The sequence below is a fragment of the Nerophis lumbriciformis genome, linkage group LG19, assembly GCF_033978685.3.
Source record: "Nerophis lumbriciformis linkage group LG19, RoL_Nlum_v2.1, whole genome shotgun sequence".
Classification (NCBI taxonomy): Eukaryota; Metazoa; Chordata; class Actinopteri; order Syngnathiformes; family Syngnathidae; genus Nerophis; species Nerophis lumbriciformis.
The window spans coordinates 37,315,098-37,342,988 of NC_084566.2; the positions used below are offsets into that span (position 1 = coordinate 37,315,098).

The 27,891-nt window shown below is 42.1% G+C and overlaps 1 protein-coding gene across 1 annotated transcript; it reads right to left on the reverse strand.

Annotated features, from left to right (window-relative positions):
* Positions 1-284: 284 nt before the first annotated feature.
* Positions 285-27,891, reverse strand: LOC133618456 (ras-related protein Rab-8A-like). Its single transcript, XM_061978818.2, has 8 exons — positions 27,723-27,891; positions 15,903-15,963; positions 13,990-14,050; positions 13,837-13,914; positions 13,667-13,756; positions 13,521-13,586; positions 13,408-13,458; positions 285-2,518 (listed from the first exon to the last, which is right to left on the reverse strand). The coding sequence occupies exons 1-8, from the start codon at positions 27,844-27,846 to the stop codon at positions 2,429-2,431; spliced, it is 621 nt and encodes a 206-aa protein (XP_061834802.1). The 5' UTR covers positions 27,847-27,891; the 3' UTR covers positions 285-2,428.

Here is a 27,891-nt window from a genome sequence, read left to right on the forward strand (position 1 = left end):
CCTGCTCCCTCACACATCAACCCCCCGTGCGGTTGAGGTGGGCGGGGTTTGGTAGCGGGGTGTATAATGTAGCCCGGAAGAGTCAGGGCTCCATGGGATTCTGGGTATTTGTTCTGTTGTGTTTATGTTGTGTTAAAGTGCAGATGTTCTCCCGAAATGTGTTTGTCATTCTTGTTTGGTGTGGGTTCACAGTGTGGCGCATTATTAGTAAGAGTCTTAAAGTTTTTTATACCGCCACCGTCAGTTTAACATGTGTGGTTGTTGACCAAGTATGCCTTGCTGTCACTTACGTTGGCAAGCAGAAGCCCCATACAACTTGTGGCTGGGCCGGCACACTGGTTGCAGTGGGCGCTAAATGCTGTACCATCACGGCACGTCCGAGAGAATAGTTGTCCTGAAATTGGTAGTCTGCCGGAAAAATCGGGAGTGTTGACAAGTATGACGCTGCCAAGCGCCATTCATATAAAACCCGCGGGCCGCACTAACATTCAAATTTCATAGTAAGGTGTGGGCCGCGTGTCTGAGACCTTTGGTTTATACATAGCACAAAGCAACAAAAAAAAAAACTTTGTATGTGGTGTTATTTAATTTTAAATTTCAAAGGATTTTTGTGGCTCCCATTGTATTCTTTAATTTGTGAAACTGGTCAAAATGGCTCTTTGACTGGTAAAGGTTGCTGACCCCTGGACTAGACGTATAAGATTTCATGGGATTTAGCGATTAGGAGTGACAGATTGTTTGGTAAACGTATAGCATGTTCTATATGTTATAGTTATTTGAATGACTCTTACCATAATATGTTACGTTAACATACCAGGCACGTTCTCAGTTGGTTATTTATGCCTCATATAACGTACACTTATTCAGCCTGTTGTTCACTATTTTTTATTTATTTTAAATTGCCTTTCAAATGTCTACTCTTGGTGTTGGGTTTTGTCAAATAAATGTCCCCAATAAATGCGACTTATACTCCAGTGTGACTTATATATGTTTTTTTCCTTCTTTATTATGCATTTTCGGCCGGTGCGACTTATAATCCGAAAAATACGGTAATCGCTTTGTGCAAAGCAATAGGAGTTCAAGTGATACAAAGAAAGGGAAGGAAAGTGCATCACTAACCCAAAATGTTAGATTGATTGCATTGAAATAGTTGTTTTTTTCCTATACAGAAGGACGGTCCTGTTTTTGGCTCAAAAGGAGGACATTCATAAAAGCACATACAAAAGGTCCAAGGTACATGATGCATAGCTTACCGGACCAATTGAGTTATTAAGACAAATGGACACGGAGGTCACAAGGTCTGAAATGACTTGTTGGTTCCGGAAAGAAAAAATGAGACGGCGACAAAAAACTAAACAAGCGGAGATTGGCAGAAAAGGACTACTGAGTGATTAGGTGCACTTTTTAAGGGACAAACAGGGTCGCTTTGACGTTAATGGAAGGTTGGCAGAGCTGCTGTGTTGAAACTTGTGCACCTTCCTTGAAATACTGACTACTAAGCCTGATTGTGAACAGTACTAACGCCTTTAAGTCAGTTGTTGCGGATAAAGCCAAATAAATTCTACTGTACAAATAACACCATATAAAAAAGAGCTTCTTATAAATAGACAATACAAATGTTGAGGCATGAATGCAAAGGGCGAGGTTGTCAGTCAAATACTGGCGTCACTGGCAGTAAAACCTAATTTTCTCCCAAACGGTTCCCAAAGTGACGCCATGGAAATGTATTGCAAGTTGGAATCGATGCACAAAACAAGAGCTACTGTGTAAAGTGCCAGGAGAGCTGAAGGGGGACGAGTTGCCAGAAATGTCATTTAGCTTGACACCGAATAAAAAATTTAAAAAAATCTTGAAAAATGCTTACGTAAACGGCAACTATGAGGCTGCTTTTTGTTTGTTTTTTTAAATATGAGATCAATTCATGTTAGATTAAGTGAAATGATTGTCAAGCACAGGCCAGACAGAAAGCCCCTGCATTATACACTATTTGAATGTAAAATGAAAGTAAACATGTGCATTTCGGCAGTTTAAGCTTGTCAGTTTCTGGCAAAACGAAGCTCTCCTAAAAATAAGCTTGTATGATTCCTCTCCCAAAAATCCAAAGGAGTAACCCTCCGATGGCTGTGCTCGCGATCGTGTGATGCATGACAGACAAACAAGGAAGCAAACATCAGTACAAGCCTGCGTTCGTGCGACGTGGGCAATCCCCTGGTTGTTCTGGTCCACAAAGAATCCCCTACAGACGCACCACTGGAAGCGCTTAGAAGAGGACAATCGAGGGAGAGTCCTTCACTGTGAAGACTAGAAGGGAAGAAGTCCACAAGGATGAGGAGCGAGAAAGGAAAAGGAGAGGAAGGGCTCACGGCGAGTGAGCGCAGATCTATTTGGATGGAGCGAGTTCTAAAAAGGCCTCGGAAAAAAAGGGTCCTCAGAGGAGGCTACAGTGAAAGAAGCTGGTCTTTTTGCGGGGCTCTAAGATCTTGACTCCTTGACTGCTCCCCTGCGGCATGTTCCCCTCCTGAGGAAAAGCAACACAACAGCTCAGAAATATGAGCGCTGACACTCAAACAGCACACAACTTAGCATTTGTCACACAGGTACCTAAAAGTTTCCAGCTGAGTCACATATTGGATTGAGACAAAACTATTGAGGTGTCACATGATTGGCAGAATTCTAAACAATTTAAGCATCTGAAAATGCACATTATTCAATGTGAATTGCCACCAAATGCGCTTTACGTTTGTTCTGATTAATTTAAAGGAGAACTGCAGTTTTTAAGCGGTAGAAAATGGATGGATGGATGCTTACTGTTCACAATCATTATGAGCATACTTGCCAACCTTGAGACCTCCGATTTCAGGAGGTGGGGGGAGGGGGGTGGGCATGGTCGGGGTGGGACGGGGGCGTGGTTGGGGCGTGGCTAAAAGGGGAGGAGTATATTTACAGCTAGAATTCACCAAGTCAAGTATTTCATATATATAATATATATATATATATATATATATATAAGAAATCTTGATGTTCAGTGAATTCTAGCTATATATATATATTTTTTTTTTTTTTTTTTAATTTTATTATATATATATTTTTTTTTATTATTTATATATATATATATATGTATATATATATATATATATATATATATATATATAATAAATACTTGAATTTCAGTGTTCATTTATTTACACATATACACACACATAACACTCATCTACTCATTGTTGAGTTAAGGGTTGAATTGTCCATCCTTGTTCTATTCTCTGTCACTATTTTTCGAACCATGCTGAACACCCTCTCTGATGATGCATTGATGTGTGGCACGCACAAAAGTGCTTTCATCAAATGCACTAGATGGCAGTATTGTCCTGTTTAAGAGTGTCACAACATTGCTGTTTACAGCAGACGAACTGCTTAACGGTATACAAAAAAGTGACTGCTGTTGTAGTGTGTTGTTGCCATGCCGGGAGGACGTTAATGAAACTGCCTAACAATAAACCCACATAAGAAACCAAGAACTCGCCCTCCATCATTCTATAGTTATAACGTGATTGGGCAGGTACGCTTTTTTATATAGTGGAGGACCTGAGTCCGCCTGAATTTTGGGAGATTTTCGGGAGAAAATTTGTCCCGGGAGGTTTTCGGGAGAGGCGCTGAATTTCGGGAGTCTCCCGGAAATATGATTATGAGAGACATGACGGCTGATGTTTATTTTTTAAATGCATTGTAACTAGAGATGTCCGATAATGGCTTTTTTGCCGATATCCGATATTGTCCAACTCTTAATTATCGATTCCGATATCGACCGATACCGATATGTACAGTCGTGGAATTAACACACTATTATGCCTAATTTTGTTGTGATGCCCCGCTGGATGCATTAAACAATGTAACAAGGTTTTCCAAAATAAATCAACTCAAGTTATGGAAAAAAATGCCAACATGGCACTGCCATATTTATTATTGAAGTCACAAAGTGCATTGGTTTTTTTTTAACATGCTTCAAAACAGCAGCTTGGAATTTGGGAGATGAGGAGGTTGAGGTGGGGGGGTGGGGGGGGGGGTGGGGGGGGGTGTATATTGTAGCGTCCCGGAAGAGTTAGTGGTGCAAGGGGTTCTGGGTATTTGTTCTGTTGTGTTTATGTTGTGTTATGGTGCGGATGTTCTCCCGAAATGTGTTTGTCATTCTTGTTTGGTGTGGGTTCATAGTGTGGCACATATTTGTAACAGTGTTAAAGTTGTTTATACGGCCACCCTCAGTGTGACCTGTATGGCTGTTGACCAAGTATTGCATTCACTTGTGTGTGTGAAAAGCTGTAGGTATTATGTGATTGGGCGGGCACGCAAAGATAGTTCCTTTAAGGGTTATTGGCGCTCTGTACTTCTCCCTACGTCCATGTACCTGGGTTTTAAAAAGTCATACATTTTACTTTTTGAAACAAATACCGATAATTTCCGATATTACATTTTAAAGCATTTATCGGCCGATAATATCGGCAGCCCGATATTATCGGACATCTCTAATTGTAACTCAAATAAAAGTCTGCTTACATTAAAGCCAATGAAAAGTCCTCTATCCTGCCAATAAACCATCCAAAACCCGCCAACAATACTCCATTTACATTTTGAATTTTAAGCACGTATTAGTGATATTGTCATAAGCGCTAACGCAGACAAACTCTTTATAGAAGCGCCGTGATCACAAGCTTGTGTGCCTATTTTGACATCCTTCCTTGCTTGTGGAAGATTATTATAGATCATAAATCATAGCTCTCACCTGGATAGAAGAAGGATGAGGATGTATTCCGAAATATGTGTTCTTGTCTCACATATTTATTGGGAATGATAGGCAAAATAAAAATAAAAAAACGTGCAGTTCCCCTTTAAATTAGGACATTTTATACAAATTATGAATAAAATGTTTTTGTACCCAAGATTTTTTGTACACTACATTGATACCAACAATTTGGCACCTAAGCAATATAAAACTGAATGTAGTAAAATAAAATATATTTGATTCAACAGATCTAAGAGCAACAAAAAAGGTGGTGTCATAAATCACACAAACAAAGAAGGTTATCATTCAGTTGCAACAATAATAAATGTTTGATCTGTCCCATATAATATGCATTTAACATCTTTATAATCCCTCCGTACACATTTATAAAAACTTCCTGCACTAAAATCGAGGTCATTTTAACATGAAACTTGAATGAGTACTCAAATCTCAAAGTACTTAATGGAACCTTAAAACTGCGATTTACTGAGGCCACTTTAAGTAAACCGCAAAGTGCCAAGCGAACACGGTACAGTATTTGTTTTCATTTCTATAATTTTGTGGCCATCACATCAACGCTTCAACAAGCGGGACTTCCGCTTCTGGGTTAAGGGGAACGGTTTGTGTTTTCCATGTTAAGTGGAGAGTATAAGTGTTGAAGCACCTCATATTTAACTTGGACTCTTGCCTCATCAATAACACGTCCCACACTGCTGACCAATTCATGTAGGCGATGTCCAACGACAACAGCGGAACCTGGTGCTGCTCAATGCACTGCAAAAACTGAAATCTAAGTAAGATGAAATATCTCAAATAAAAGGTGATATTTGCTTATTTTCTGTCTGATAAGATAATTCTTCTCACTAAGCAGATTTTATGTTAGAGTGTTTTACTTGTTTTAAGGGTTTTGGTCCTAAATGATCTCAGTAAGATATTACAACTTGTTGCTGAGATTTTATGACCGAAACTGAGTAAAACATGCTTGGAACTAGAATATCAACTGTTGCAAAGCGGTGTCATCAACACTCACGAGTATAAAACTGCTTTTTCAAAGTAATAATTTCTTATTTCAAGCATGAACAAAAAAATCATGACTTTGACACAATTGTGTCTCATAATTAAAACAGATGACAGCCAAATGGACTTTGCGGTTTTATTTTCAATGAAATAAGAGAAAATACGTACTCATATATTAGTACAGTTGGCACAGTACAATAAACGGACAGTTAATATTTAAACATTTGAAATGTGACATTTTGAACAGAAATAGTTCATGCACATTCAGGTAAATTCTTCAAAATTACAATTAAAAAAATGTGGCTGGGGGCCGGGCTGTCTGTCTGTCTGTCTGTATGTATATGTATATACAGGTAAAAGCCAGTAAATTAGAATATTTTGAAAAACTTGATTTATTTCAGTAATTGCATTCAAAAGGTGTAACTTGTACATTATATTTATTCATTGCACACAGACTGATGCATTCAAATGTTTATTTCATTTAATTTTGATGATTTGAAGTGGCAACAAATGAAAATCCAAAATTCCGTGTGTCACAAAATTAGAATATTACTTAAGGCTAATACAAAAAAGGGATTTTTAGAAATGTTGGCCAACTGAAAAGTATGAAAATGAAAAATATGAGCATGTACAATACTCAATACTTGGTTGGAGCTCCTTTTGCCTCAATTACTGCGTTAATGCGGCGTGGCATGGAGTCGATGAGTTTCTGGCACTGCTCAGGTGTTATGAGAGCCCAGGTTGCTCTGATAGTGGCCTTCAACTCTTCTGCGTTTTTGGGTCTGGCATTCTGCATCTTCCTTTTCACAATACCCCACAGATTTTCTATGGGGCTAAGGTCAGGGGAGTTGGCGGGCCAATTTAGAACAGAAATACCATGGTCCGTAAACCAGGCACGGGTAGATTTTGCGCTGTGTGCAGGCGCCAAGTCCTGTTGGAACTTGAAATCTCCATCTCCATAGAGCAGGTCAGCAGCAGGAAGCATGAAGTGCTCTAAAACTTGCTGGTAGACGGCTGCGTTGACCCTGGATCTCAGGAAACAGAGTGGACCGACACCAGCAGATGACATGGCACCCCAAACCATCACTGATGGTGGAAACTTTACACTAGACTTCCGGCAACGTGGATCCTGTGCCTCTCCTGTCTTCCTCCAGACTCTGGGACCTCGATTTCCAAAGGAAATGCAAAATTTGCATGGTTGGGTGATGGTTTGGGGTGCCATGTCATCTGCTGGTGTCGGTCCACTCTGTTTCCTGAGATCCAGGGTCAACGCAGCCGTCTACCAGCAAGTTTTAGAGCACTTCATGCTTCCTGCTGCTGACCTGCTCTATGGAGATGGAGATTTCAAGTTCCAACAGGACTTGGCGCCTGCACACAGCGCAAAATCTACCCGTGCCTGGTTTACGGACCATGGTATTTCTGTTCTAAATTGGCCCGCCAACTCCCCTGACCTTAGCCCCATAGAAAATCTGTGGGGTATTGTGAAAAGGAAGATGCAGAATGCCAGACCCAAAAACGCAGAAGAGTTGAAGGCCACTATCAGAGCAACCTGGGCTCTCATAACACCTGAGCAGTGCCAGAAACTCATCGACTCCATGCCACGCCGCATTAACGCAGTAATTGAGGCAAAAGGAGCTCCAACCAAGTATTGAGTATTGTACATGCTCATATTTTTCATTTTCATATTTTTCAGTTGGCCAACATTTCTAAAAATCCCTTTTTTGTATTAGGCTTAAGTAATATTCTAATTTTGTGACACACGGAATTTTGGATTTTCATTTGTTGCCACTTCAAATCATCAAAATTAAATGAAATAAACATTTGAATGCATCAGTCTGTGTGCAATGAATAAATATAATGTACAAGTTACACCTTTTGAATGCAATTACTGAAATAAATCAAGTTTTTCAAAATATTCTAATTTACTGGCTTTTACCTGTATATATACATATATATACATATATGTATGTGTGGGAAAAAAATCACAAGACTATTTCATCTCTACAGGCCTGTTTCATGAGGGGGGGTACCCTCAATCGTCAGGAGATTGAGGGTACCCCCCCTCATGAAACAGGCCTGTAGAGATGAAATAGTCTTGTGATTTTTTTCCCACACATACATATATTGCGCTCTACTACGGTATCGAGCACTATTTTTTGGATAACCTTATTAAGACATATATATACATATATATATATACCGTATATATATATATATATATATATATATATTCCTCGTGCACTAATTGACTGAAAGAGCACGCACTTGGCGCGATGATGTCATGTTATCGATGGAAAAAAGCATTTTTTAACAATATGATTTGCCTGAGCGGCTAGGAGACCCCGAGAGTAACAAGCGGTTGCCTTGTTGCCTTTCCATTAAGAAAAATAAACTAGTTTTTAGTTTAAGTTTGCTGGTTTCAAGAAATGTAATGCCGGGCGCATATCACTATGTCAAGATAATGACACTAGCATTTACCGTACTTAATTTAAGAATATATTTCAACATATTGAGAAAAAAGGTCTCTTTTTTTTTCTACCAAGAAAAGTGCACTTGTTATTAGTGAGAATATACTTATTTTAAGGTATTTTGGGGTTCATTGAGGTTAGCTAATTTTACCTGTTTTGGAAAGTCTTGACAAGCCAAATGCTCTTGTTCTATTGGCAGATAATTTTCCTTAGTTCAAGTAAAATACCCCTAATTTTTGTTTTGTTTTTCTTGTTTTTGAACACTGACTTTTTGCAGTGTGCTAACGACATAATGTTGGCGCTGTCTTCACCGGACAATCAGGATGACAGACTTTTAGCAGAACCTGTAGCCTGTGGTTTCATCACATGAAAGCCAATTTCCAACAGAGAAGAATTCCACAGGATGTGAGGAAGTATTTCCACGTCGTGGCGATGCTGGACGCCTCATTGACCGCCAGAGCAATGACGCATGGACGATCCTTCAGCTACCGGCAAGTGGAACACACTCAAGGCTAGTACAGTGGAACCTCGATTCACAAACGCCTCTATTTGCGTCGTTTTTTTCCGTTTACGATCGTTTACATTGCGCAAAGTATGCCTCTGTGTCCGGACCATGTCCCGGCGTATGAACGCTTCATTTATTAATTAATTCATTTTGTGTACCACTGCAAGCCATATGGATGACATCACTTCCTGTGCACGTGGGCACAGCCATTTCAAAGAGTTTCGAGGCTCGCGGCACTTCTGGTGAATTTATTTCCATAATTGCTGTACATTACGTCCTTGCTGTGTTAGCGTGTCTTAGAGATCATTTGGTGTGATCAGAAAGGCTTTAAATGTGTCCAAACTCACTTGTGGTTGCTAGACAACTGAGCTCGCAATTTAGCTATGTAGTTAGCCTCTAGCTTACAGCACCTTCACTTTTGACGCTTTTATTAGCGAAGGAGGTCATATCTGATACCAATTATACGCAAAAAACGGGGGATTACTCTAAATAATCGTAAAAAAATGACATGCTGCGTGCGCTGGTAAAGTGCTATAGTAAAGATTTATTTGTTTACTGAAAAAAAGTCAAAAATCCACAAACTAAACATGAAATAATCAGCAGCATAATGTGCAATGCACAAAATGTTTAGTCTCAGTCACACAGTCCTTCAGGGATGTGAGGAAAATGTTTGTCAGCACAAAGTGCTGCCACACAAACCCCAAAATAAAACATTGAAAATCAAGACTACATTCCCTGCAATTTCTACACTATTTTTTACCTTTAGATTTATTCTCATCAATCAACCTCTTTTGGGTGTCCTTTTGACACTTACATGTCCCATGTAATGTACCACAGAATGGTTTGTGGGTTTTTTAGTAGATCATTTACTAACATTATTATCGTTAAAAATGTTATGTAAATGCATGCAAAGAACTCAGAAAACATTTCTAATTAGGCAATGTAGCCACACACCTTTGGGTAAGTGTTACTATTAAATACTCTAGAACAGGGCTGTCAAACGTAGGACCCTCAGGCCCAATCAGGTGGGCACACAGGTTTTATCCAGCCCGTGAGACAAGTTTTGCCAAGTAGAAAAATGAGCTGAAATTTTTGAATGAAATAAACTGCCATTCTACATGTGTCCACTGGGTGTCGCAACAGCAATTCATTGAATGCCTTGCTGCAGGAGCCTGCATGACTTCAGAGGAGGTGGAGCTATGTGTGGTGTCAAATATCTGCAACACTTCAGTGTTTGGACACTACTACTTACTTTGCTTATTAATGATAGAATACAAAATGTTGATTGTTACGTTCATGCCTTGACTGTCAAAGGCAGAAGCACAACTAACTTATTCCAGCATCTGAAACAGTATCGAGCCGAATGCGGGAAATGCAACTCTTAAGATAGCCACAACAACAAACTCCACCTAAAAAGCCGCTTACTGTGGGGAAATCATTTACACTAGGTGCTACATTGTAGACTTGGTACTAGAACAGTGTGCAAAGCCATCACTAAAGCAGTCGCTCGGCACATCCAAACCGGACAGCTCTTTTGTGGAATTCTAACACATTTAATCATCAATATAGTGATAAATTACATGTGCAATGAAGTGTACATTGTCTTTAACATCAGTACATTCTTAACAATGAGGCCAGGATACTTCGGGAAAAAGCCTGCGTTTATCCACTTACTAAAACTATATAGTCATCTCAATTTTTACATGATTATTTGCATACAAAGTACAATACTACATTTTTATTTACAGTAGTATTTTATTCAAAACAGAAGTTTTAAGTTTGCAGTTTATTGATCTGATTGATTTTTATTACTATTTAATGATTGTTGGTACCTTTATTGATTTATTGGAGTTTATTAGCATGCAAAGTGCAATGCGACATTTTTATTTACAGAAATATTTTATTCAAGACAAGTTTTAAGTTTACACTTTATTAATCTCAATGTTGAAGATTATAATTTTTTTTCATGCCATGTACAATGCTACATTTGTATTTGTAAAATAATTTTATTCAAGCAAAAGTATCATCTCCCAGGGGACGCTCTTAATTTAGTTATTTGAAAATAATTGCATAAAAGTACAATTTATATCTGGTCTAAAGATAACATTCAAATGTGATTTTGGCTAAGAGTAAGATGCAGTGTATGCAGTGTCATTTCAAACTACTAGCTTTTGATCACATAAAAGTAGAGATGTCCGATAATGGCTTTTTTGCCGATATTCGATATTGTCAAACTCTTAATTACCGATTCCGATATTAACCGATACCGATATATACAGTCGAGGAATTAACACATTATTATGCCTAATTTTGTTGTGATGCATTAAACAATGGAACAAGGTTTTCCAAAATAAATCAACTCAAGTTATGGAAAAAAATGCCAACATGGCACTGCCATATTTATTATTGAAGTCACAAAGTGCATTATTTTTTTTAACATGCCTCAAAACAGCAGCTTGGAATTTGGGACATGCTCTCTCTGAGAGAGCATGAGGAGGTTGAGGTGGGCGGAGTGTGTATATTGTAGCGTCCCGGAAGAGTTAGTGCTGCAAGGGGTTCTGGGTATTTGTTCTGTTGTGTTTAAGTTGTGTTACGGTGCGGATGTTCTCCCGAAATGTGTTTGTCATTCTTGTTTGGTGTGGGTTCACAGTGTGGCGCATATTTGTAACAGTGTTAAAGTTGTTTATACGGCCACCCTCAGTGTGACCTGTATGGCTGTTGACCAAGTATGGCTTGCATTCACTTGTGTGAAAAGCCGTAGATATTATGTGATTGGGCCGGCACGCAAAGGCAGTGCCTTTAAGGCATGCCCCAAACATTGTTGTCTGGGTGGAAATCGGAAGAAGTTCGGATGGATGGTTGCCCCGGGAGATTTTCGGGAGGGGCACTGAAATTCGGGAGTCTCCCGGGAAAATCGGGAGGGTTGGCAAGTATGACTGGGAGACGCAACTGCTCTGTATTTCTCCCTACGTCCGTGTACCACTCCGTACAGCTGCGTTTTAAAAAGTCATACATTTTACTTTTTGAAACCGATACCGATAATTTCCGATATTACATTTTAAAGTCTACATGTGTTTTGTGGACTTGGAGAAGGCATTCGACCGTGTCCCTCGGGAAGTCCTGTGGGGAGTGCTCAGAGAGTACGGGGTATCGGACTGTCTGATTGTGGCAGTCCGCTCCCTGTATGATCAGTGCCAGAGCTTGGTCCGCATTGCCGGCAGTAAGTCGGACACGTTTCCAGTGAGGGTTGGACTCCGCCAAGGCTGCCCTTTGTCACCGATTCTGTTCATAACTTTTATGGACAGAATTTCTAGGCGCAGTCAAGGCGTTGAGGGGATCTGGTTTGGTGGCTGCAGGATTAGGTCTCTGCTTTTTGCAGATGATGTGGTCCTGATGGCTTCATCTGGCCAGGATCTTCAGCTCTCACTGGATCGGTTCGCAGCCGAGTGTGAAGCGACTGGGATGAGAATCAGCACCTCCAAGTCCGAGTCCATGGTTCTCGCCCGGAAAAGGGTGGAGTGCCATCTCCGGGTTGGGGAGGAGATCTTGCCCCAAGTGGAGGAGTTCAAGTACCTCGGTAGTCTTGTTCACGAGTGAGGGAAGAGTGGATCGTGAGATCGACAGGCGGATCGGTGCGGCGTCTTCAGTAATGCGGACGCTGTATCAATCCGTTGTGGTGAAGAAGGAGCTGAGCCGGAAGGCAAAGCTCTCAATTTACCGGTCGATCTACGTTCCCATCCTCACCTATGGTCATGAGCTTTGGGTTATGACCGAAAGGACAAGATCACGGGTACATGCGGCCGAAATGAGTTTCCTCCGCCGGGTGGCGGAGCTCTCCCTTAGAGATAGGGTGAGAAGCTCTGCCATCCGGGGGGAGCTCAAAGTAAAGCCGCTGCTCCTCCACATCGAGAGGAGCCAGATGAGGTGGTTCGGGCATCTGGTCAGGATGCCACCCGAACGCCTCCCTAGGGAGGTGTTTAGGGCACGTCCGACCGGTAGGAGGCCGCGGGGAAGACCCAGGACACGTTGGGAAGACTATGTCTCCCGGCTGACCTGGGAACGCCTTGGGGTCCCACAGGAAGAGCTGGACGAAGTGGTTGGGGAGAGAGAAGTCTGGGCTTCCCTGCTTAGGCTGCTGCCCCCGCGACCCGACCTCGGATAAGCGGAAGAAGATGGATGGATTGATGGATGGATGGACATTTTAAAGCATTTATCGACCGATAATATCGGCAGTCCAATATTATCAGACATCTCTACATAAAAGTAATACTTGTTTTGAATTACCTTTGTCATTTGTACTCATTGGTTTCTTAAAAAAAATAAATACATGGAAAAAAATCGTTAATCAAGTTTTTGTGTGAAAAAATCACAGATTTTAATTTTAGGTCATATCGCCCAAGCCTACGAGCGAGATTGTTTTGGTGCTCCTGATCGTCTCCCCGACCTGCAACTACGTGCAGCGTTTAGGGAAGAGGAACAGCGAGTGCCTGCGGCTGAGGCCAGCGTTCAACAAATTTTGTTTCGATCGTATTTTTGTTGATATTTCATTTAAAAATGCAGAACTGATATTTCGACGCCAATATGAGTGTTTAGAAACGCAAATGTTCGTGTTTTCGTAGACATTTCAAATGCCTGCCTCTTACCATTTTTGTGTCCATTTTGGATTTGATGTCCCTCGCAAGTGTCAAAAAGGCCTTTAAAGGACAAAAAGACAGTGTTATTATCATCATCCTATATAATATATAACGTAACCTACAGTCTCCACATTGATGTTAGCCTTGGCGCTGGTCTCCATGAACTTGATGCCGTACTCTAAAGCAAGCTGCAAGAAGATTAATGGGGAACGTGTCAGGATGTGTTTTTGGCCTACCCAACATTAAAAGTTTCAGGAATGCTTCTCACCTTTTCCCCTCGCTCTTTAGATACCTGTCGCTTGTCGTTGATGTCACATTTATTGCCAAGAACCATCTTCTCGACATCAGATGACGCGTGCTGGAACGGCCCAAGATGCTTTCAGTGTCCCATTCAAAACACACATTTAAAGAAAGTGAGAATGTAAAGTAGATTCATACCTCTTCTATGTTCCTTATCCAGTTCTTGATATTATCAAAGGACTTCTCATTTGTGATGTCGTACACCAGCATGATTCCCTGTAAAGGACGACGCAAAATGTCCTCAATGGAGCTCAGATAGGACGGCTACACTAACATATGCTGGATAGTCACCATTGCGCCTCTGTAGTAGGCTGTTGTGATTGTACGGAAGCGCTCCTGGCCGGCTGTATCCCTGGAAAAACAACAGGAACTCTAGAATTTAGAATCAATAAGCTATTAAGGAAGGTCATGAATAAAGTTTGTTTAAAGGAGAATTCATAAAGAGACTGGTATTGAAATGTTGCTGCAAACTTTTATTGCTGTACACATAAATTAGCTGAGACTAGGGATGTCCCGATCCGATATTTGGATCGGATCGGCCGCCGATATTTGCCAAAAAATGCGTATCGGCAAGGCATGGGAAAATGCCGATCCAGATCCAGTTTAAAGAAAAAACTCCGGTCTGTGTTTTCCAACGCACCGATTTAAATAATACATTCCACTTTTCTGCTGCTCCCTAATTTCCGTTCCGCATTTTCCAGCACACCTTCAACACATCCACAGGTCTGTGGATTCTCACGCAGTTGCTTTTAGCTGCTGGCATTACACGACAGGCTCTTCTCACTCTTTTCTGTGTCTCCCTCTCACAGACAGCAAGCGCACCTTCTTACACATGTCACATACTGTCACGTCATACGTCACATACTGTCACGTCATACGTCACATACGTATACGTCCTCCCCGAGCAGAGAGGTAGCAGCATGGCTAACGTTATCTGTGATGCTAGCGCAGCCGTGCGACCAACGTTCCCTCTACGCACTGCTCAAGCGTCCTCTGCGCACGGCAAATCTATGCCACGCACAACATCAAATAAAAAAATAATCGCATAACAATTTTCGACACACGGACACGACAGAGAAAACCGTTTTCGTCATCATTGTTCAAATATTGTAACGTCTGTCGAGACGCTTATCTCCATTCGGTGCCACACGCCCACACCATCAAAATGCCGAGGCAAAAATTTCCAGATCAACACCGTATGAAAAAATTAGGGATTTTTTTAGTTGTGATTTCCTTCTCTGCATGAAAGTTTAAAAGTAGCATATATTAATGCAGTATGAAGAAGAATGTTTTAATGTAGACATGCAAGCCTTGAAAGAAAATGTTTTAAATCAAGACTACATTTCCTGCAAATGGGTGCATTTCTACCCTATATTTTAACTTTAGATTTATTCTCATATCAAACTCTTTTGGCTGTCTTTTTGACACTTACACACCCTCCATACCCTGGATTATAAATAATGTAAATAATTCAATGTGATTATCTTGTGTGATGATATTATGATGATAGTATATATCTGATAGTATATATCTGTATCATGAATCAACCCCGACTTAAACAAGTTGAAAAACTTATTCGGGTGTTACCATTTAGTGGTCAATTGTACGGAATATGTACTTCACTGTGCAACCTACTAATAAAAGTCTCAATCAATCAATCAAAACACATAGAATCATCATACTGCTGTGATTATATGCATCAAGTGTTCATTCAAGGCTAAGGCAAAACATTGAGATATATATCGTGTATCGCAATATGGCCTTAAAATATCGCAATATTAAAAAAAAGGCCATATCGCCCAGCCCTAGTTTCAATGATGCCATTTCTGTTTGTCATGTATAATTTTGTCTATTTTGTGTTTATCCTTGAATAAACAGGTCAGTTTCTTGTTACCAACCATTGTGTATTATTCATACTCCCCTAATTCAGCTGGCTAGTTGTTATCAAGAGTACTAAAACCCTTTTCAACATGATTCTGACAACTAAAAAGGCTAAATAACTTTAAACTTTAATACATGCTCGGATAGGCCAGTATCGGTATCGGTCAGTATCGGTATCGGATCGGAAGTGCAAAAACCTGGATCGGGACATCCCTAGCTGAGACAGAAAGTGAAACAGATGGTTCTTGAGGCAATCGTTTCTTGCTTGATAAGTAATCACCATCTAACATCATCAAAACAGTGAGGAATGAAGACAATCTCACCATATCTGCAACTTGATCTTCTTGCCCTCGAGCTCTATTGTCCTGATCTTGAAATCTATGCCTGGAGGGATAATCACACATGTCAATCAGAGCAGCAGGTACACTCACTTGCTCACGCAACAATGCTGCCAATAATTTTCCATCCATCCATTTTCTACAGTTTGTCCCTTTTTGGGGTCGCGGGGGGTGCTGGAGCCTATCTCAGCTGCATTCGGGCGGAAGACGGTGTAGACCCTGAAAAAGTCGCCACCTCATCACAGATAGATAGACAACATTCACTAGGGATGTCCCGATCCGTCCGATATTGATATCGGGAATCAGTCCGATATTAGCCAAAAAAGTGAATATCGGATTTTATCGGACTGAATCTAAAAACTCCGATATAAGCGCTCCGATATAAGCTGTCCATTTACCGCTGCAGCACGTCTATAATAGGTGACTCTGGTTTGATCACACTCCAACACAGTAGGTGGCGGCAATGCCCCTTAATTAACGTTGGTGCCGGCCGCGGAAGAAGAGCGTCTCTGATCCAGCATGCACAGCCCACGTGATCACAACAACGACAACGCGTGTGCTTGCAGCAAAGTGTAGTGATGTCGGCTGTGTGGAAGTATTTTAACCTAAACTCGGACAAAGACGTTGCCGCTAAATGCAACATTTGTCAGGCGCAAGTGTCCCGTGGAGGGACAGAACCGGGAAGGTTCAATACAAGCAACCTCATCGCACATTTGAAAAAACACCACAAAAAAAGAACATGAGGATTTTCGCGAGAGCAGCAAGGCGAAGCAACAAACCTCTGGCTCGCTTCAGCAGCTAAATTCCTCTGTGCTCCCTGCACGAGTGTGGAGAGTGAAAGGCTCTTCAGCACAGCGTCAATTATCATTGAGGAGCACAGGAGCAGGCTGACAGCACAGCATGCCGAAATGCTTATCTTCTTAAAAAAAAATCTTCACATTATGCTCGGACTGCAGAAAGTGGAGAAGGAGGAGGAGGAGTAGTAAGGGTAGTCAGCACTGACTGATTATTATTTGTTTTATGCTCTTGTTATTAGAGTGATATGTTTATTGTGTTTACACTATTCTTCAGAGAAGACTAAGAGTAATTACTACATTGTTTTGGGCACAGTCAGTCAGTGAAATTGGAGCTGTGAACTCTTCTTAGAGCAGTTGGACAGTGGACAATATTGTGTTTTTGTTGTTTTTGTCCCTGCCCACAGTTGTATCCAACATATGCTGACAGTAAAAAAATAACTGAAGTGAACTTGAATTGTTTGCACTTTAAAACGTTTTTTTTTTGTTTTGTTTTTTTTTAAAATTGGATTTATTTAGAGTTAGAGAAGACAGCTGCAGTCTGAATGAGTGTTGGCCTTGCTTTCAAATTAAGAACCAGTCAAATAGTCACCTGAAACCTAAATCATAGCAGAGGATGGTTTCGATCCATCGACCTCTGGGTTATGGGCCCAGCACGCTTCCGCTGCGCCACTCTGCTGTTTAGCTCCTCTCTGAGCTGCCACCTTAACGTGGTAGAGGAGTTTGCGTGTCCCAATGATCCTAGGAGCTATGTTGTCCGGGGGCTTCCATGCCCCCTGGTAGGGTCTCCCAAGACAAACAGGTCCTAGGTGAGGGATCAGACAAAGAGCAGCTCGAAGACTTCTATGGAAATGCAAGAACCGAGACTCAGATTTCCCTCGCCCGGACGCGGGTCACCGGGGCCCCCCTCCGGAGCCAGGCCCGGAGTTGGGGCACGATGGCGAGCGCCTGGTGGCCGGGCCTGTCCCCATGGGGCCCGGCCGGGCACAGCCCGAAGAGGCAACGTGGGTCCCCCCTCCAATGGGCTCACCACCCATAGCAGGGGCCATAGAGGTCGGGTGCAATGTGAGCTGGGCGGTAGCCGAAGGCAGGGCACTTGGCGGTCCGATCCTCGGCTACAGAAGCTAGCTCTTGGGACGTGGAACGTCACCTCGCTGGGGGGGAAGGAGCCTGAGCTAGTGCGCGAGGTAGAGAAGTTCCGGTTGGATATAGTCGGACTCACCTCGACGCACAGCAAGGGCTCTGGAACCAGTTCTCTCGAGAGGGGCTGGACTCTCTTCCACTCTGGCGTTGCCAGCAGTGAGAGGCGACGGGCTGGGGTGGCAATTCTTGTTGCCCCCCGGCTCAGAGCCTGCATGTTGGAGTTCAACCCGGTGGACGAGAGGGTAGCTTCCCTCCGCCTTCGGGTGGGGGGACGGGTCCTGACTGTTGTTTGCGCTTACGCGCCAAACAGCAGTTCAGAGTACCCACCCTTTTTGGATTCACTCGAGGGAGTACTTGAGAGTGCTCCCCCGGGTGATTCCCTCGTTCTACTGGGGGACTTCAACGCTCATATTGGCAACGACAGTGAAACCTGGAGAGGCGTGATTGGGAAGAATGGCCGCCCGGATCTGAACCCAAGTGGTGTTTTGTTATTGGACTTTTGTGCCCGTCACGGATTGTCCATAACGAACACCATGTTCAAGCATAAGGGTGTCCATATGTGCACTTGGCACCAGGACACCCTAGGCCGCAGTTCTATGATCGACTTTGTAGTTGTGTCATCGGATTTGCGGCCTCATGTTTTGGACACTCGGGTGAAGAGAGGGGCGGAGCTTTCTACCGATCACCACCTGGTGGTGAGTTGGCTGCGATGGTGGGGGAGGATGCCGGACAGACCTGGCAGGCCCAAACGCATTGTGAGGGTTTGCTGGGAACGTCTGGCAGAGTCTCCTGTCAGAGAGAGTTTCAATTCCCACCTCCGGAAGAACTTTGAACATGTCACGAGGGAGGTGCTGGACATTGAGTCCGAGTGGACCATGTTCCGCACCTCTATTGTCGAGGCGGCTGATTGGAGCTGTGGCCGCAAGGTAGTTGGTGCCTGTCGTGGCGGTAATCCTAGAACCCGTTGGTGGACACCGGCGGTGAGGGATGCCGTCAAGCTGAAGAAGGAGTCCTATCGGGTTCTTTTGGCTCATGGGACTCCTGAGGCAGCGGACAGGTACCGACAGGCCAAGCGGTGTGCGGCTTCAGCGGTCGCGGAGGCAAAAACTCGGACATGGGAGGAGTTCGGGGAAGCCATGGAAAACGACTTCCGGACGGCTTCGAAGCGATTCTGGACCACCATCCACCGCCTCGGGAAGGGGAAGCAGTGCACTACCAACACCGTGTATGGTGCGGATGGTGTTCTGCTGACCTCGACTGCGGAAGTTGTGGATCGGTGGAGGGAATACTTCGAAGACCTCCTCAATCCCACCAACACGTCTTCCTATGAGGAAGCAGTGCCTGAGGAATCTGTGGTGGGCTCTCCTATTTCTGGGGCTGAGGTTGCTGAGGTAGTTAAAAAGCTACTCGGTGGCAAGGCCCCGGGGGTGGATGAGATCCGCCCGGAGTTCCTTAAGGCTCTGGATGCTGTAGGGCTGTCTTGGTTGACAAGACTCTGCAGCATCGCGTGGACATCGGGGGCAGTACCTCTGGATTGGCAGACCGGGGTGGTGGTTCCTCTCTTTAAAAAGGGGAACCGGAGGGTGTGTTCTAACTATCGTGGGATCACACTCCTCAGCCTTCCCGGTAAGGTCTATTCAGGTGTACTGGAGAGGAGGCTACGCCGGATAGTCGAACCTCGGATTCAGGAGGAACAGTGTGGTTTTCGTCCTGGTCGTGGAACTGTGGACCAGCTCTATACTCTCGGCAGGGTCCTTGAGGGTGCATGGGAGTTTGCCCAACCAGTCTACATGTGCTTTGTGGACTTGGAGAAGGCATTCGACCGTGTCCCTCGGGAAGTCCTGTGGGGAGTGCTCAGAGAGTATGGGGTTTCGGACTGTCTGATTGTGGCGGTCCGCTCCCTGTATGATCAGTGTCAGAGCTTGGTTCGCATTGCCGGCAGTAAGTCGGACACGTTTCCGGTGAGGGTTGGACTCCGCCAAGGCTGCCCTTTGTCACCGATTCTGTTCATAACTTTTATGGACAGAATTTCTAGGCGCAGTCAAGGCGTTGAGGGGATCCGGTTTGGTGGCTGCAGGATTAGGTCTCTGCTTTTTGCAGATGATTTGGTCCTGATGGCTTCATCTGGCCAGGATCTTCAGCTCTCACTGGATCGGTTCGCAGCTGAGTGTGAAGCGACTGGGATGAGAATCAGCACCTCCAAGTCCGAGTCCATGGTTCTCGCCCGGAAAAGGGTGGAGTGCCATCTCCGGGTTGGGGAGGAGATCTTGCCCCAAGTGGAGGAGTTCAAGTACCTCGGAGTCTTGTTCACGAGTGAGGGAAGAGTGGATCGTGAGATCGACAGGCGGATCGGTGCGGCGTCTTCAGTAATGCGGACGCTGTATCGATCCGTTGTGGTGAAGAAGGAGCTGAGCCGGAAGGCAAAGCTCTCAATTTACCGGTCGATCTACGTTCCCATCCTCACCTATGGTCATGAGCTTTGGGTTATGACCGAAAGGACAAGATCACGGGTACAAGCGGCCGAAATGAGTTTCCTCCGCCGGGTGGCGGGGCTCTCCCTTAGAGATAGGGTGAGAAGCTCTGTCATCCGGGGGGAGCTCAAAGTAAAGCCGCTGCTCCTCCGCATCGAGAGGAGCCAGATGAGGTGGTTCGGTCATCTGGTCAGGATGCCACCTGAGCGCCTCCCTAAGGAGGTGTTTAGGGAATGTCCGACCGGTAGGAGGCCACGGGGAAGACCCAGGACACGTTGGGAAGACTATGTCTCCCGGCTGGCCTGGGAACGCCTCGGGATCCCCCGGGAGGAGCTGGACGAAGTGGCTGGGGAGAGGGAAGTCTGGGCTTCCCTGCTTAGGCTGCTGCCCCCGCGACCCGACCTCGGATAAGCGGAAGAAGATGGATGGATGGATGGATGGATTTATTTAGGTTATTTTTCAGGGTCTTCTAATTTATTTTTAATTTATTCTATTCAATTGTGTAATTATGTTGGTATTAGTGGTTATTTTGCACTTTAAATATAACATTTTGTTTTTATTGGATTTGTTGAGGTAATACTCTTATGTTGAAGGTTAAAATTTATGTAACCAATTGGTTAATAATAAATGGGTCAGTTTTTCCTATACCTACTCTTGCTGACTATTGTTTTCTGTTTTAACACTACAACATCAGTAACAGTAACATCACTTTATCAAGCCTTTTCTAACATTCCACACAACAAAATAACGAATAAATATATGTATGATTTGTGCCTATATCGTATCGTATTGATATCTGTATCGGCCAATACTCAAGGCTACAATATCGGTATCGTATCGGAAGTGAAAAAGTTGTATCGGGACATCCCTAACATTCACACTCACATTCACACACTAGGGACCATTTAGTGTTGCCAATCAACCTATCCCCAGGTGCGTGTCTTTGGAGGTGGGAGGAAGCCAGAGTACCCGGAGGGAACCCACGCAGTCACGGGGAGAACATGCAAATTCCACACAGAAAGATCCCGAGCCCGGGTTTGAACTCAGGACTTCTCAGGACCTTTGTATTATTCAATATAATTGGTAATTGTGAATAATATATACATTTATTTATATGTGTATACAGTACATTTACACACACACACACACACATATACACATACACACACATATATATATATATATATATATATATATATGCATCTACACACATGTATATACATATAAATAATAATGAAAATAAGTACAAAAACAGTACAAAACAACGCCAGGGGGTTGTAAACTCAATAAAGTAACTAAAATAGAATGCAAAATAGATATTTATATAACAAAATGTAAAGCCATAGGCTCACACAAGTTCAGTAAATAATTTAAATTTGGAGCACAGCATCATCGTTTTCACATCTTTTTGGTTGTTAGAGGTAGAGAGCGATTTAAAGTAGAGTTCTTATTCTTTTTTAAAGGCACAAAAAACAGGTCGGGTATTGAGGAACCTAAAATTATGAATATAAAACTTAGCCAATAGCATAATGAGCTTTCAAAGGTAACATTTATTTTATCTTGGTCGTCTTTTTTATTTTTTATTTTATAAACCTTTATTTATAAATTGCAACATTTACAAACAATTGAGAAATAATAATAATCAGAAGTACAAAAACAGTACAACACAACGCCAGGGGGTTATAAACTCTATAAAGTAACTAAAATAGAATGCAAAATATATATTTATATAACAAAGTGTAAAGCCATAAGCTCACACAAGTTCAGTAAATAATTTAAATTTGGAACACAGCATCATCGTTTTCACATCTTTTTGGTTGTTAGAGGTAGAGAGTGTTTTAACGTAGAGTTCTAATTCTTTTTTAAAGGCACAAAAAACAGGTCGGGTATTGAGAAACTTACAATTATGAATATAAAACTTAGCCAATAGTATAATGAGCTTACAAAGGTAAAATTCATTTTATCATGGTCGTCTTTTTTTATTTTATACACCTTTATTTATAAATTGCAACATTTACAAACAATTGAGAAATAATAATAATAATCAAAATAAGTACAAAAACAGTACAAAACAGCGCCTGGGGGTTGTAAACTCTATAAAGTAACTAAAATAGAATGCAAAATATATATTTATATAACAAAGTGTAAAGCCATAAGCTCACACAAGTTCAGTAAATAATTTAAATTTGGAACACAGCATCATAGTTTTCACATCTTTTTGGTTGTTAGAGGTAGAGAATGTTTTAACGTAGAGTTCTAATTCTTGTTTAAAGGCACAAAACACAGGTCGGGTATTGAGAAACTTACAATTATGAATATAAAACTTAGCCAATAGTATAATGAGCTTACAAAGGTAAAATTAATTTTATCATGGTCGTCTTTTTTTATTTTATAAACCTTTATTTATAAATTGCAACATTTACAAACAATTGAGAAATAATAATAATAATAATCAAAATAAGTACAAAAACAGTACAAAACAGCGCCAGGGGGTTGTAAACTCTATAAAGTAACTAAAATAGAATGCAATATATATATATATATATATATATATATATATATATAAAACAAATAAGTAAATCATTCAAATTTGGAACACAGCATCGTCATTTTCACAGCTTTTTGGTTGTTAGAGGTCAAGAGTGTTATAACGTAGAGTTCTAATTCTTCTTTAAAGGCACAAAAAACAGGTCGGTTATTGAGAAACTTAAAATTATGAATATAAAACTTAGCCAATAGTATAATGAGCTTGCAAAGGTAAAATTCCTTTTATCATGGTCGTCTTTTTTTGGGAGAATTTTATAAACCTTTATTTATAATTTTTTATTTATTTTTTATTTAGCCTTTATTTAACCAGGTAAAATTCCTTTGATCATGGTCGTCTTTTTTTGGGAGAATTTTATAAACCTTTATTTATATATTTTTTTTTTTTTTTAGCCTTTATTTAACCAGGTAAAATTCCTTTTATCATGGCCGTCTTTTTTTGGGAGAATTTTTATAAACCTTTATTTATAAACTATTTTTTTAATTTTTTATTTAGCCTTTATTTAACCAGGTAAAAAATCCCATTGAGATCAAAGATCTCTTTTTTTCAAAGGAGACCTGGCCAAGAGGGCAGCATCAAGGTTACATTAAAAACAGTAAACAACACATAAAACATCAAATTGCAACATTTACAAACAATTGGGAAATAATAATAATCAAAATAAGTACAAAAACAGTACAAAACAGCACCAGGGGGTTGTAAACTCTATAAAGTAACTAAAAAAGAATGCAATACATATATATATATATATATATATATATATATATATATATATATATATATATGGAGCCCCCCGCTACCCCAAAGAGAATAAGCGGTAGAAAATGGATGGATGGATGGATGGATATATATATAAAATAAGTAAATAATTTAAATTTGGAACACAGCATCGTCATTTTCACAGCTTTTTGGTTGTTAGAGGTCGAGAGTGTTATAACGTAGAGTTCTAATTCTTCTTTAAAGGCACAAAAAACAGGTCAGGTATTGAGAAACTTAAAATTATGAATATAAAACTTAGCCAATAGTATAATGAGCTTGCAAAGGTAAAATTCATTTTATCATGGTCGTCTTTTTTTGGGAGAATTTTATAAACCTTTATTTATAAAATATTTTTTTATTTTTTATTTAGCCTTTATTTAACCAAGTAAAATTCCTTTGATCATGGTCGTCTTTTTTTGGGAGAATTTTATAAACCTTTATTTATTTATATATATATATATATATATATATATATATATATATATATATATATATATATATATATTTTTTTTTTTTAGCCTTTATTTAACCAGGTAAAAAATCCCATTGAGATCAAAGATCTCTTTTCCAAGGGAGACCTGGTCAAGGGGGCAGCAGCAAGGTTACATTAAAAACAGTAAACAACACATAAAACATCAAATTGCAACATTTACAAACAATTGGGAAATAATAATAATCAAAATAAGTACAAAAACAGTACAAAACAGCGCCAGGGGGTTGTAAACTCTATAAAGTAACTAAAATTGAATGCAATATATATATATATATAACAAATAAGTAAATAATTTACATTTGGAACACAGCATCATCGTTTTCACAGCTTTTTGGTTGTTAGAGGTTGACAGCGTTTTAAAATAGAGTTCTTCTAATAGTATAATGAGCTTGCAAAGGTAAAGTTCCTTTTATCATGGTCGTCTTTTTTATTTTATAAACCTTTATTTATAAATCGCAACATTTACAAATTATTGAGAAATAATAACAATCAAAATAAGTACAAAAATAGTACAAAACAGCGCCAGGGGGTTGTAAACTCTATAAAGTAACTAAAAAAAGATTTAAATTATTTACTTATTTGATATATATATATATTAGAGATGCGCGGATAGGCAATTATTTCATCCGCAACCGCATCAGAAAGTCGTCAACCATCCGCAATCCACCCGATCTAACATTTGATCAGAACCGCATCCGCCCGCATCCGCCCGTTGTTATATATCTAATATAGACGATGCAAGGCATTAGTGAGGTTATAAAGCTTTTGCCTGTTAAAGAAAGGAGACTGATCCAATGCAGCACAGACATTCGCGTGCCACGCTGTCACGACCCAGACGCACACCAGTGCGCAATCATATGGGAGCCGCGCTGAGCGCACCTCCAAGCGCGTCTCGCTGCAGGCGACGGCCGGGTATATGGGCCCGACGCTCCAGCGCCATCCATTTTCAGGGCTAGTTGATTCGGCAGGTGGGTTGTTACACACTCCTTAGCGGGTTCCAACTTCCATGGCCACCGTCCTAGCGGCTGTCTATATCAACCAGGGTGAGCCCCACCCCTTTCGTGAGCGCACTGCGCGCGGAGTGACCCCTGTTACGCGCCCCCGGCAACAGGGGTGGCGGGCAGGTAAGCTGCGCGGGCGGAGCACGCGGAGTGACCCCTGTTACGAGCCCCCGGCCACGGGGGTGGCGGGCAGGTAAGCTGCTTACCTGCTGCGCGTGACGCCGGCCGCGGCGAAGGCGGACGAGGCGGGGTGTCGGTGCGGTGGGCGCGGTGGTGACCCTGGACGTGCGTCGGGCCCTTCTCACGGATCGCCTCAGCTACGGCTCCCGGTGGGGCCCTCTCGGGGGAAGGGGCCTCGGTCCCGGACCTTGGCGAGGCGTCCCTTCTCCGCTCCGTAAAAGTGTCCATCTCTTTTTTTTTTTTTTTCTGTTGTGGCATATGCAGCAGGTGCCTGCTCGTTTTTCGTATGTGGGTAACAACATTTAACTATGTATATATATTTCCGAATTGGTTTAACTGCCACCCGCCTGAATCTATTTAAAATCTAATTTTTTTTTAACCACCCCACCCGACCCGCGGATAAAATCTAATTTTTTAAAATTTCATCCGCCCGATCCGCGGACTCCGCGGTTGTGTCCGCAAACCGCGCATCTCTAGAGATGCGCGGTTTGCGGACACAACCGCGGAGTCCGCGGATTATCCGCGGATCGGGCAGATGAAATTAAAAAAAAAAAGATTTTATCCGCTCGCGGGTCGGGTCGGGCGGATTAATTAGATTTTTTTTTTTTTTTTTTTTTTTTTTTTTTGCGGGTGGCAGTTAAACCAATTCGGAAATATATATACATAGTTAAATGTTGTTACCCACATACGAAAAACGAGCAGGCACCTGCTGCATATGCCACAACAGAAGAAAAAAAAAGAAAAGAGATGGACACTTTTACGGAGCGGAGAAGGGACGCCTCGCCGGGGTCCGGGACCGAGGCCCCTTCCCCCGAGAGGGCCCCACCGGGAGCCGTAGCTGAGGCGATCCGCGAGAAGGGCCCGACGCACGTCCAGGGTCACTACCGCGCCCACCGCACCGACACCCCGCCTCGTCCGCTTTCGCCGCGGCCGGCGTCACGCGCAGCAGGTAAGCAGCTTACCTGCCCGCCACCCCCGTGGCCGGGGGCTCGTAACATGGGTCACTCCGCGCGCTACGCCCGCGCAGCTTACCTGCTTGCCACCCCTGTTGCCGGGGGCGCGTAACAGGGGTCACTCCGCGCTCAGTGCGCTCACGAAAGGGGTGGGGCTCACCCTGGTTGATATAGAGAGCAGGACGGTGGCCATGGAATTTCATTTAAGGTTTGTGATAAACCATCAAACTCATTCGTTAAAAGGACTCTATAGTAATATAAAGCGAATTTTTCTGGACATTATCATGCAAGAAAAGTTTATTCTTGGGATCGCGATCACCGCGTAATGATTTTTAAAGGTTGCATTACATTATTAACTGTCCCATGTGATCAGCCAGTGCGATTGGAAGTCCATGCTCAATTATTGCCTCCGTAAATAAAACTTCGGCATTCATCACATCCAAAGAATCTGTTTGGGCGACGAAAAACGTTGAAAGTTTTCCACTTGTATCGCTAGCAACGGCATTAGACTTGTGTTTTTTTGTCCCAACGTGGTCTTTTACATCGCTAATTCCTCCGTGTCCCATCGAAAAATCTTGTCTGCACAAGGTGCAATTCGCGTAGTTTTCACCCTTTTTTTTATTTTTTATTAATATTAGATATATAACAACGGGCGGATAGCGGGCGGATAGCGGGCGGATGCAGTTCTGATCAAACGTTACATCGGGTGGATGGCGGATGGTTGACGACTTTCTGACGCGGTTGCGGATGAGATAAATTGCCTATCCGCGCATCTCTAATATATATATATATCAAATAAGTAAATAATTTAAATTTGGAACACAGCGTCATAGTTTTCACAGCTTTTTGGTTGTTAGAGGTAGAGAGCGTTTTAAATTAGAGTTCTAATTCTTTTTTAAAGGCACAACAAACAGGTCGGGTATTGAGAAACTTAAAACTATGAACATTGCAAAGGTAAAATATAATTTTATCATGGTCGTCTTATATTCCGGTCCTGTCTGACAGATGAAGTTCTGTTCTGTCTTTCTGATCATGGAAATGTATAAGAAACAAAAAACAATGAGAGTGTCAACTGTACGTGGCTCGTATATATGCATTTTCATGGAAGGAATTATAAAAATAAAAAAAATAACTAATAATAAATGATGACGTTAGTGCTAGGATGCTAACCAGCCGGCATAGGTTTACTGTATAACATTGGCGCGAACAGCTGATAGCTAGCGGCTAATAGCAATGCTAACCGCCCGCCGTCTGAGTTTTAATGCGTATTTCTTTGTCCTCAAGCAACATTAGCACCTTCAAACACGCCACACAAAGACCACGACATAATGGAGTCCTTTAAATAAATGTCACAACATCCCTCAATGTAGCCGAACAGTTAGCCCACCAGCAATTAGACCAAACCCACACGGCGGAGTGTAAAGTAACAGCGGAAGAGTGTCGCTTTGTATCCACTCCGGACGTACCTATGGTGGATATGAACGTCGAGTTGAAGGCGTCCTCCGAGAACCTGAAGAGGACGCACGTCTTGCCGACCCCAGAATCCCCGATTAACAGCAGTTTAAACAAATAATCGTACGTTTTCGCCATAGTTGTTGATATGAATGCGGAAATGACGCCGGGGAAAGAAGCCGA

Excerpts from the sequence above, each read along its gene's own strand:
- LOC133618456 (XM_061978818.2), bottom strand. The coding sequence starts at position 27,846 with ATGGCGAAAACGTACGATTATTTGTTTAAACTGCTGTTAATCGGGGAT. Across the intron at positions 14,051-15,902 it reads AAGATCAAGTTGCAGATATG|GGATACAGCCGGCCAGGAGC; the intron begins GTGAGATTGTCT and ends TTGTTTTTCCAG. Across the intron at positions 13,757-13,836 it reads GGATAAGGAACATAGAAGAG|CACGCGTCATCTGATGTCGA; the intron begins GTATGAATCTAC and ends GGGCCGTTCCAG.